The sequence below is a fragment of the Lampris incognitus genome, chromosome 13, assembly GCF_029633865.1.
Source record: "Lampris incognitus isolate fLamInc1 chromosome 13, fLamInc1.hap2, whole genome shotgun sequence".
Taxonomy (NCBI): Eukaryota; Metazoa; Chordata; class Actinopteri; order Lampriformes; family Lampridae; genus Lampris; species Lampris incognitus.
Genome location: NC_079223.1, coordinates 9,622,197 through 9,634,886, shown reverse-complemented (window position 1 = coordinate 9,634,886; position 12,690 = coordinate 9,622,197). Strand labels below are relative to the sequence as shown.

At 44.6% G+C, this 12,690-nt stretch overlaps 1 protein-coding gene across 2 annotated transcripts in view; it reads left to right on the top strand.

The window, feature by feature from the left end:
* Positions 1 to 12,690, top strand: part of macrod2 (mono-ADP ribosylhydrolase 2) — a 622,428-nt gene that overhangs the window by 242,184 nt on the left and 367,554 nt on the right. For both annotated transcript variants that reach the window (XM_056292387.1, XM_056292386.1), the window contains exon 5: positions 1,135 to 1,251. In XM_056292387.1, the coding sequence (XP_056148362.1) occupies positions 1,135 to 1,251 (117 nt within the window). The remainder of the gene's footprint in view (positions 1 to 1,134; positions 1,252 to 12,690) is intronic.

Sequence of the window (12,690 nt, the reverse complement as noted above, 5' to 3'; positions counted from 1 at the left end):
CATATTATGCATAATCAGAAGCATATTCTGCATATGCGACTCGTGGCTGGGGGGGCGAGGGATAGTATCAGAGTGGCCGTGGCCACCCCTGGCCACCCCTTGGGGGCGCCACTGCGGCTGTGGCGACAGTCTCCCGGACTGCCCCCCCCCCCGAATTCGCTACAGTGTCATGTCTGTCGCCCGTTCTTTAAGGCAAGAGGTCAAAGAAAATACTTTTGATTCTTCTGTTTGTCCAACTGCTCGTCCTCCTCCTCTGCTCTGTTATCCTCTAATGGCTTGTGAGGATTGTTACAGGACAACTTGAGGAGGATTTTATGATGTTTCAGTGTGATTGATAACGGGCTCATGGAGGGGTGTCAGGCTTTCAGAGATGGATAATGTGGATTTCTATCTCTCTGCCTTCTTGTGTAAGACGTGCTATCAATCAAATCTATCGCGGCCTTAACCCAGTAAAATTAAAATCTTAGGGGGGCGGGCGGTGGGAGGGTGGGGTTGTGTGTGTGTGTGTGTGTGTGTGGAGGGGGGGGGATGGTCTCACCAGAACCAGGGCGTGTGTCAACCGGGAGCTCAACAGAATCGGAACACAAAAATCTGGTTTAAAACAGAACTGGCGGAGATAGACATGGGACAGACACGCACGTTGCCACCACAGGGCAGGAAACACAGTTAATGATCTGACTGCATGGCTGCCTGCTGCAGAGATGAGTTACAGGAAGAACAGTCTAATTTTCACTGTGTACGGAGGCGTTATTAGGTCTTAGCCCAGCTAATTTCTCTCTCTCCGTCTCGTCAATATTTACCAGCACCGTGCCGCGGTGGCTAATCTCACGAGCTTCAAGAGAAGTGAAAATTAGACAGGGAAGTGTCTTCGTTCACGGACACACTGACGCTGTAATAATAATTAGACCGTACATACTCATCAACCAGAAGTGAACTCGTGATCATGACCCTCAGTTAATCCTCAGATCCCTGGCTGTCTTTCTGTAAAAGTCTGTTTGTTATGAAATTCCTTTTCAAACCCTGCTGGTTTGAGTTATGTTTCCTCAAGGACTCACCGCTGTGTGTGTGTGTGTGTGTGTGTGTGTGTGTGTGTGTGTGTGTGTGTGTGTGTGTGTGTGTGTCTTTCGGTTTTAGTTGATGGCTGCATACACAAAGCTGCAGGGTCCTGTCTTTATGATGAGTGCCACTCATTAAATGGCTGTGAAACCGGCAAAGCCAAGATCACCTGTGGCTACGATCTGCCTGCAAAATGTGAGTACCAGTAATTATTATTATTGTTGTTGTTGTTGTTTTGTTGCTTCTGATGGCATCGTAAGAGCCATTGACTTCCTTCAGAATGTGCTCACTGAAGCCTTATTACCTCGAATCCAAATCACTTCTGTCGAGAACATCATCATCTTGTAGTTGTGAATGTCGAGCATGCATTTAACCAAATCTCCACCCTCTGAATCTGTCTACTGCACACACCAGAACTGAACAAATGTGGGACCCCCCTCCCCCCCCCCACACACACACAAATACCAAAGCATCTCTTGGATTTATGTTGTCGCATTGTTCTTGCAACTGCAGTCACTCAAACTGCATCCTTGCGTAACTGCACATCGTATTTAGTGTAGAAAAAATGAATGCATACCACATATTTTGAATGGTTCCAAATCTTGAATTTCCAAAAGGCTCATCCCCAGATTTACTACGACACATGCAAACAAGTAGATCACCCCAAAGTAATTTCCATTGCAAATATTGCAAGTTTGTGAGCGTTTTACTATCAGCCGACATTTAAATGAGCTCCACTTCAATTCTGCCGCAATTAGCCACTGAGAATCCCCGAGGCGCTTTACAAAGCAAGGGATTCAACCTGGGCTCTGTCGGTAAAAGGACATCCCATCTGTATTTAGATGCCACTTCTTCTTCTTTCGGCTTGTTCCCTGTTTCTCGGGGGTCGCCACAGCAGATTTTAGTTCCCATCGGTACCCTGTGAGGGCACAACGCCAATAGCAGCCGTTGTTAATCTGGGCCTCAGCCGATCCGGTATGGTCTTGTCAACCCGCATAATGATTTGGCAAAATTTTATGTCTGATGCCCTTCCTGACACAACCACTAACCCTATGGACGGGGGCACAGGTAAAGCGCTGGATGCCATACCAGTGTTCATGGACTTGCGCCCATGCCTGTTGCCAATATATACATATACATATCTGTATGTAGATGCCACTGTGTGCTGAAAAGACCCGAAGGCCAACAGATGTAGGATCGCCAAAAGTTTGGGTAGTGCAGCTATCGCTTGGTGCCTCTTGGTTGGTGGTTATGATATGTTTTGCATTTCTTCCAGAAGAGAAAGTCAAACTGTGCAAGTTACTCCTTCACCTCATCTTCATACATCCTAAAGAGAGTAATGCATGAAATGCTTGAGACCTTCTCTCTCGCCTTGTCCATCCTCTTTTCCTCTCTCTGCCGAAAATAAAAGCGGTAGCAATGCTTGTATCATGAATAAAACACACGTTGTAAATTGGCTGGATGGTGCACTCGGGATCATTTGCACAATCACCTCCCTCACTTTTGCTCCTTCTCACTGACACGCTGAAAAAAATACATACTATCTGGGTGGGGGAAAAAAAGAAATGTGTGACCTTTCATCCTCTGCAGTTCAAGTACACAAAAACATAATGTGCAGTGTTTGTGAATAAAGATTTGTCAATTTTCACACATGCAATGGTGTTCACTCCACCGCAACCCTTCAGTAAGCTGTGGGTCACCGTTTCCAACTTTCCAACTTTGCCAAGTGACCCGCACTGGCTCTGCATTTAGCTAAACAAGATTGTACTGTGAGGTATACACACGCGCGCACACACACACACACACACACACACACACTCACACTGTATCGCTCTCGCTCCCCCCCCCCCCCCTCGCTCGCTCTCTCTCTCTCCCTCTCAATTCAATTCAATAATGCTTTATTGGAAAGACTGCATACATTACAATGTTGCCAAAGCAAGTGACCGTGAAATAGGTTAATAGAGTATTAAAAAAATAAAATAAGGGTCCATGGTGGTGTAGCGGGCTAAGCATCGGCTTTGTGTCGATGCAGTTGCCCACTGGGGTTCGCGCTTCGGTCTCGTCAGATCCGACTATGGCCGGACTCGATGAAGCAGCAATAATTGGCAACGCCGTCTTCGGGAGGGAGCGGAGTCGGTTTGTGTTTGTCACATGAATACGTCTCTGTGTGTGTCGGAAAAAGCAGTGGTTCGACCTGGATTCGCCTTGTCATGAAAGTGGCGAGGCGTCTCCTTCGAGACTGCCAGCCGGAGAGATGCAGTTGGCGAACGCATACAGTATGAGGGTGGGTATTTGAATTAGAATAGTGAGCGATTGGCCACTAAATTGGGAGAAAAAGGGAAAAATCAGAAATAAATGTAAAAAAAAAAAATAGGTAGAAATATAGAATAGTATTTGAACAGTAATTGAGAGTGTTTTGATCACTCACTGACCCTTAGGCTATGGCATTCTGACACATATTGTGCCGCAAAGTGTGCCCTTTGGCCCTCTCCTAAAATAAGTGGCCATTGCTCTTTCTCATCCAGGAGTAGAAAATTTGGAATCTGGTTTTCAAATTTCTCCTGGTATTTTTCTCTTATGTTTTGGAATTTCTTACAATTTAGCAGGAAGTGCATCTCTGTCTCGACGTCACCTGCTGTACAGTGACCACATATTCTTTGCTCTTTGGTAGCCAAGATTTTTTTTTTGTGTGTGTCGTTTTCAATGGCTAGACTATGGTCAGTGAGCCTGTATTTGGTAAGGATGTGTCTCTGCTTACTATCTGACAGTGGAGAGATAGTCAGCCAGCTTGTATTCTCTTTTTAGGGCCCTATAACATTCTAATCTGTGTTGTAATTTGGTTTCTATGTTCCAAATGTGAGTTTTTGCACTGTTTAATGATTTGGTTTATTCTAATCTGGTTGGTTAGCAGTGCTAGTCTGAAACCCGTCTATGTTAGTGGTTACGGGGTTAGTTAGTTTCACAACCAGCTGACTGAGGGGACTCTTTTTGGGGCTGAGCTCTTGGATTTGGAATGCTTTAAATTGCAGTGTGTCGTGGGGACTTGATTTAAGGTGCAGCCAGAATTTAAGTGATCTTTTTTGGATATTTATCATCAATGAGAAACGGCCTAATTCTTCCCTGCATGCATTTGTTGGTGTTTTTCTTTGTACGTTTAGCAATTTTTGACAGGATTCTGCATACAGGGCTTCAATTGGATGTTTGTCCCATCTAGTGTAGTCTTGCTATGGACCCCATACTTCACTTCCATATACTCCCTCTCTCTCTCTCTCTCTCTCTCTCTCTCTCTCTCTCTCTCTCTCTCTCTCTCTCTCTCTCTCTCTCTCTCTCTCTCTCTCTCTCTCTCGCTATGACTGGGGCCAGCAGTTCCCCCACCAGTAAACTCAGTGGTGCACTTTTTATGCATTTTCTCAAACTAAAATCATTTTAATCATAGTTTATTGGTTTTGAGTACTTATTTTGCATTAATGAGGATACTTATTACATTGGCTGCTTGCTGTACAGCTCGCTGATGGTGCCATCTGCACATAAACAAGGACATTAAGGGAACTATTAGTTGGTTAATTTGGTTCATATTTCATCCCTGATTTATTCTATTAGCCAACGACAGTACTATGACTACCTTGAAATGGACGGGATGTTGCAAGGAAAGTCTTCTTTGTTTGGGTCACTATCAGCAGTCTGCATTGCCATGCACCCCCTGTGTGTGCGGGTGTGTGTGTGTATACATTTGATCTTCTTTCTGTGAGGATTTCAAAGGTGAAGAAGTTGTCCCATGGTAAATTATTAGTAATACATCTGTCGTTCTTTAACTTTGTTAGTAGTTTTCCAAGGAAAGCTTGAGGTGGGGAAATGATGCAATGGAAAACAAAGGGAGAAAAAAAAACCCTTCGATGCACTTCTGTCAAGAAAAGTGTCTCAGTCATGAAAACCTACATCCCCGCAGGATTTCCATGAGACAGCCAAGAAAAGACATTAAAGCAAAGCGGAAATTGGGTTGTGTTAATACGGTCCGTCATAGAAATATCAAACAAAAAGCGTCAGGAAAAATATGAGCCATTCTCGTGGATAGCCTGTTGGGCATCTGCAGTGCCAAACTGCAACGCGCCATGACAGTTTAATAACCGGCAGTGTCACCTTTTTCTCTCCTGCAATCGCATTACCACTTGCTAGCATTATTATCATTATCTGTCAGAGAAAAACCAAACAAAACAAAACAAACATAGCAAATGAAAACATCACAAGAACGTTAAGTTCTCCTCTGAGAGTGTTTTTTTCTTCCTTTTTCGTTTCCTTTTCTCACATGATGCCGCTCTTTACATGGCAGGGCGGATCACAACCTGTTCCTCCTCCTTATCTTCTGGCTCCCATCACTGTCATCATCACCGCCGTCCCTCTTGACTGCTCCTGCAAATTGACAGCCATTTTGACTTGCCTTTGTGAAAACGCGGCTTCGACAAGAGATCTCACTCATTTCCCAGGGTCTTTCTGATGTCTGGATTTTGTTCTTTCTCCATTATTTCTTTTTTGTTGTGTTTGTCAGCGGCTTATTTGTCACACCAACACACCAACATTGTAAAGCCGTAGTCACAGTAGTAAACATCCTATTCATTCCATTCACAAAATCCCAAATAATAATCTGTCCACCTCCGCAGAATGAACAAGTAATAATAATAATAATGGCAGCACGGTGGTGCAGTGGTTAGCGCGGTCGCCTCACAGCAAGAAGGTCCTGGGTTCGAACCCCAGGGGTGTCCAACCTTGGGGGTTGTCCTGGGTCATCTTCTGTGTGGAGTTTGCATGTTCTCCCCGTGTCTGCTTGGGTTTCCTCCGGGTCTCTGGTTTCATCCCACAGTCCAAAGACGTAGGTCAGGTGAATCGGCCGTACTAAATTGTCCCTAGGTGTGAATGTGTGTGTCTGTGTGTGGGCCATCTGATGGACTGGCGGCCTGTCCAGGGTGTCTCCCCACCTGCCACCCAATGGCTGCTGGGATAGGCTCCAGCATCCCACAACCCCAACTGGGATAAATGGCTTGGATAATGGATGGATGGATTACAAAGTAAACAAACAAGAAAAAGCATATTCTCCCATGTTTGCATTTAGCTAAAACTTAAAATTCTTTAATATAACATGTAGGAATAACCGGAACGGATAAAAAGCGTGTATTGTACCAGCACTACCTGGGCTACAGCCTGATCAGTTGAAATAATATTGAAACAGACATGTGAACCGGTTTTGATGCGTTTGTTAACTAGAAGTCCACAAATTCAGCAAAAATACGCCTTTAATATACTGTCTTGACCTGACTGATCACCTTTAAATAGGCAATTCAAACATACACCAATCAGCCTAAACATTAAAACCACCTGCCTATTGTGTAGGTTCCCCCTTTTGCCACCAAAACAGCTCTGGCCCGTCGAGGCATGGACTCCACAAGACGTCTGAAGGTGTCCTCTGGTATCTGGCACCAAGACGTTAGCAGCAGATCGTTTAAGTCCTGTAAGTTGTGCGGCGGGGCCTCCATGGATCTGACTTGTTTCTCCAGTACATCCCACAGATACTTGATCAGATTGAGATCTGGGGAATTTGGAGACCAGGGTAGCACCTTGAACTCGTCGTCATGTTCCTCAAACCATCCCCGAATAATTTTTGCAGTGTGGCAGGGTGCAGGATCCTGCTGAAGAGGTCACTGTCATCAGGGAATACCGTTCCCATGAAGGGGTGTACCTGGTCTGTGACGATGTTTAGGTAGATGGTACGCGTCAAAAGTAACATCCACATGAATGCCAGGACCGAAGGTTTCCCAGCAGAACATTGCCAAGAGCATCACGCTGCCTCTGCCAGCTTGCCTTCTTCTCACAGTGCATCCTGGTGCCATCACTTCCCCAGGTAAATAACGCACATGCACCCAGCCATCGACATGATGTAAAAGAAAACATTATTCATCAGACCAGGCCAACGTCTTCCATTACTCCATGGTCCAGTTCTGACACTCACATGCCCATTGTAGATGCTTTCGGCATTGGGCAGGGGTCATCATGGTCACTCTGACCAGCCTGCAGCCACACAGCCCCATACGCAGCAAACTGTGATGCACTGTGTGTTCTGACACCTGTCAATCATAGCCAGCATTATTTTTTTTCAGCAATTGGAGCTACAGTAGCTCTTCTGTGGGATCAGACCAGACGGGCTAGCCTTCGCTCTCCATGCACGTCAATGAACCTTGGGTGCCCATGACCCTGTTGCCGGTTCACCGGTTGTCCTTCCTTGGACCACTTTGGTAGGTGCTGACCACTGCATACCAGGAACACACCACAGGACCTGCCATTTTGGAGATGTTCTGACACAGTTGTCTAGCCATCTTAATTCAGCCCTTGTCATAGTTGCTCAGACCCTTACGCTTACCCATGTTTCCTGCTTCCAACACATCAACTTCAAGAACTGACTGTTCACTTGCTGGCTAATACATCCCACCTCTTGACAGGTGCCATTGTAATGAGATTATCAATGTGTTATTCGCTTACCTGTCTGTGGTTTTAACTTTTTGGCTTCTTTGGGCTCAGACCAGACGGTCTTAAACTTCCAACGTTTTGGCTGATCAGTGTATATGACAACATGGACTGAAACCTATTAGCTAAGATGGCTACCATGTGACATGTCACATACGTATCACACATGTCAGGTTTGAAAGCGAGTGCTGGCTACCAGCTATACTGCCATAACGGAAACAAACCAAACTACAGTGAAATGTGTATGCAGGAGATTTTTTTTTTGCCTCATCCTCCTGTCTGCAAGAAGTCAGTGAGTAAAGTGAAATGAAATCTTGGCAGTATTGAGTTTCTGGAAAACTGAAGCACTAAGCCTGCCTGTGAGTGCATTTATAGATTAAGTACTATGTAGGCTGAGATAAGGCAAAACATCCACGCGCACACATGCACATGCACACACACAATGAGACTTACACTGGAAAAATAAAACTGTTTAAGAAGCTAAAGTGGCAGGCTTCAGTCCACAAGATAAACCATGCATGTGGGCACATTTCGTCATTCACGTCATTTCTTCGACATTGCCTACGCATCTTGGTGATCCGAGCATCCTCACTCATTTCTTGTTTTTTCCACTTCCTTTGCTACCTTGACATATAAAAGTAAAATTAGTTTCCCCACAATATCTATGTATTCTGTATTTTAACATGAATTCCATCTTAGTGAATTACACACATCAACACACATCATATTCAAGGCTACCTCTGCATGCATACAGATGGCGGCTTTTCTGCTCTTCCAAGAGTGAGTGGAATACAGACAGATGGACCATTTACCATTTACATCTTGGCAAAGTGAATTATTTCCAGTGTGGGCTCCTTCTTTCCCGTTTTGCCAGGACATTAGGCTGCGTTCCCTGAAATTGCTATAAACATGTCCAGCTCTCAGAGGACTGTGCTCCTCCTTCTGGACATCCCAGTGCTTGCCTTGCTGGAATCTGCTGCACCTGCAAGTAATTGGAAATAAGTAAGTCTATAGCTAAAATAAAACGGAACAAATGACAGGCCAGTTTGCCCCTAATTGAGTTTTTAAGGTCTTAGGCTTTGGTCTCATAAATCCAGCAGTGTTGTCTCCAGTCTTTGCTAACAAAGCAATGGCACTAAGCCATCCATCATACTATGTCTGGTTATCATGCAATTCTCTTGACTTTTAACAGCTATTACAATAATATCACACGTTATTCCGTGACTCTTATTTATCAAAGGCTTATACTGGTCAATTTTACCCATTCCCATAAAATGGAGGAATTGCGATTTAATGGAAATAATGAAGCTGCAAGTTAAGAAATAAAATGCTTCCGTGTGCTCTGGACGAACAGTTAATACCCACAGGGGAGAGGAGGCCTCTTTGTCTGGGAGATGGGGATCTGAAATCATGGGAGTTTTCCTCGTTTGGAGATTTGATATATTGAGGCAGTGGAAAATGACCGGTCGAAACTCTAAATGTTTGAGTCTTTTATTTTTATTTTTTCTCAAGACGAGAAAATTGGCCTCCATTTCATCCCTCTAAGCAGTTTAGCCTGTGAATCCCAGTGGCAAATGAACCTCTGTTTTAAAAGGACTATGCACATGTGGGACTGATTATCATGGGCTGGCAAGGATTATTAATCAATGACAGTAATTATCCACCTACCATAGCAGAAAGACCTAAAAAAAAAACCTGTGCCTGTTACATCAATCTGACAAGGAAATTGTCTACTTGCCCTCGTGTTAAACAAGTTATTCATTTCATCATAAATTAATGATTGACTTAAAATACGACAGCTTTGAGTGTTAAAATGAACAAATCAATTCAAAATGAATGATTCAGGGTGCCAGGGTCACATTGCAGAGAGTAAAAATCTTTCTACATCGTGCTGCTACCATTGCTTACAGACTCAGCAGTGAGGTAAGTGAGGCCGAAGGTTTTTCTGGTTGAACGCTAAGCGGCTGTCTACTTCCCATCTGTCTGTCGCCTGGATGTGACGACGTTGCGCTACAGCTCCCAGCACATCTGTGTTGGACCTCTTCATCCTTCATTATTTATTTGTGCTGTGACAGTGGTTCATATTTCAAGAGTGCCTCTTTGTGGTCAGAGCAGATGCATTGACACAGGTCACACTGGCTTCCTCAAAGGGTTTGCAACCATTCAAGGGTTAGCCATTAAAAGTGAACGTTACTCTAAGCCTCGTGTATGTATAGATGACTCCGTCCCTGTGCCGTCCGATATGCCACCGCTGCCATTGGAGTAGTGCAAGAGATTGCATCTGTGTGTTTATTTGAAAACTTTAAAAATCAATTGTGCAGACAATTTCAAACTATGGCACAGGCATGGTATCTTACTAATATAGTGTGACCAATGATGTCTTCCGGTGTGGGAAGATGGTGGCGTGAATTCATGTTTGCAGCGGCCTCACCTAGTGCCGGTGTTGGAAGATGGTGGCGCAAACTTATGTTTGTGGTGGCCTCGCCCAGTACTGTCCATGCTGTCTTTGCCCACATCTGTCCACATCCTTGTTTGATGCCTGGGAGAGCTGGCGCTGGGTCAGCTGGGACAGCTTGGTCTGCTGCGTCCTGTGGGCCCAGGGACCACAGCTCTGCCTGGAGCTGCACCCAAAGTGGAAAACGCCGAGGGCGTTCTGACAGGACACAGAAGTGGGGCAGGCTAAGCTAACTGCTAGCCCATGCAGACCGGCGGTTCCGATAACACCAAGGGTGGTCAAGTGGCAGCCTTGCCTAGCATTCACTGTGTTTTTGGTGTCGTTGTGTGGAGAGCGGGGAGGTGTGTCGAAGGTCTCTGGCTGGGTGAGCTGGCATTGGATAGGCTGGGGGAGCCTGGTCTGCTGCGTCCGGTGGGACCAAGGACCACGGTCCTGCCTGGAGCTGCACCCGAGGAGGAAACACCGAAGGTAGTCTGACAGGATGTCGACACGGGGCAGGCTAAGCTAACTGTTAGCCCATGCAGACTGGCAGTTCTGACAGTCCTTCTGGCGTTCGTTCTCTCGGGCAGTGATTTTTTTTTTTGTAGTTTGATATGTGTTCTTGTAGTTTTAGATATGTGTTTTTGTCTTTGTGTTGCACTGCTGTGGGCTGGGGGAAACGATAGTTCATACACGAAATGAAATGAAATGACAAATAAAGTGTTCCTGATTTATGCATGCTCAATGGTGCATTTGAGCAATGATGCATTTCCATTTGGTATTATAGCTGAAACATATGATCTCCATTTCTTATTTTTAGTTTTATTTCCCATAAATATGGCATCTCTCTCGAGTGTCTACAAACCTTTGTTGGTTGATTCAGCTAAAATATTGATATCTTGGATGGCAGTAGGCCCAAAATTTAACACAGGCTGTAAACTCCAAAGGTAAGTAAGCAGAGTAATGCACCCAGCACTGCCAGGCAGGATATGGTGACATTTTCTTACTCTGGGCTGGGGCAGTGCGTTCTGTCTCTGAAACCGGAATCAAGTTATTTTCCTAGATAAAAGAAAGCTGCTTTTCAAATAGCATGGTAAATTTTTAATACCCTATGAAATGGTGCAACTCATGACTTCAAAATGTTTTGTGAATGTGGTGAAATGTGTTGAAATGGAACAACAAACATCAGAATCTTTGATGAATCATTCAACCTTCATCATTCAACCTTCATTTATTATTAAAAACATCATATTTATACTTTGCTAGGTCACATCTCTTCTCTGAAACTTACAAAATGGAAGTGTCAGCAGTGTTTCCCAGCACAACATTTTAATTCATGACCAAAATATATTGTGTCACGACTGAGCACAATATTTTAACAATTTGTAATAACTCTTTGTCATAAGATATAATATGGCATCTTTAACACAGTGTAGAATCGGCTGTGATGGCTGAGAGAATATGGCGGAGTCACCTGAGTCATGAATGGTGGCCCTCAGACCCGTCCTGTCAACGATTAGCAAGAGTGGACCTTGTGTGTTAATCTGCTCTCGCGCATGTTAGCCCCGGCTGTCACAGTAGACCTATTAGGCTGCTGGAGTTCAATGTAGAGGTCCGCCTGAGAACGTTAATGTCCCGGAGGAACGTTTAGAGAGACGAGGGGGTGTTTTTACTTTCCAATTTTGTCTGAAATCTTTTACCCAGTTTTGTTTTCCTCCCTAGGGCTACTTTAGATTGACAGTTCAAACTGCCGCTCGTTTTTCTTTTTTGTTTTGTTGTTTTTTCTCCCTCCCTTGTTATTCATTTAGCGCGAAACATATTCTTTAAATAATGAATTATATTTGCATACAAGAAAGGAGGGCCAGCGTTTCGTTGTTTCATGTTGCTGTCATGAGAATGCCCTCCTTCCATTGTTGCCTGTGTTCATTTTCGTTGAAATTTTATGGGCGGATGGTATCTTGGGCTTCAACTTTGACAGAATGAATAACAATTAAACATAGCGTTTCCTATTTCCTCCTCAATAATTTTCCTCGTATCTTTGAGGGAAGAAAATAGCTTGTTTTGGTGTTTTGCTGACTGGTCCCCTACCTCAGAAAGAGGAAAGCAGGTCTCATTGTAATTCACATTGAACTGCTTTTCCCCTGCCCCTTATCAGTTGTAGGTTTATAGATTTCAGCCTTGCAGTATTGCCTCTGCCCAGCCCTCTCTGATAGTCTGGAGACACAACCTTATCTATGCAGCATCAATGCGCCGGCAGGCCTGCGATTACTCTCTAATCTAAAACTGGGTCCTAACTGTTTTGAGCACACTCAGCCACCCTTCTGTATTTACAATGACCGGGCACCTCTCAGAGCATTTCTCTAATGTGCAGTCAAGCTTCTCAAGAACACATGGCCCGCCTTGCTCTTTGGCCCTGTTCACACCTGGTATTAAAATGCATCTTGGGTGATCCAGTCACAAGTGGTCAGCTCTAAGTATGTCCGCTCACATCTGGCATTAGAATGCATCTCCACATGTGCCTCGCGTGATCACTTGTGATTGGATCTCACTCCCCCACTCTGTATGCAAAGAAAGTGGGTGCAGGCTAAGCTAACTGCTAGCCCATGCAGACCGGCAGTTCCGACAGTCATCCTGGATGGCGTTCGTTCTCCTGGACAGTGGGTTTTTTTTTTTATTATTATTTTTTTAGT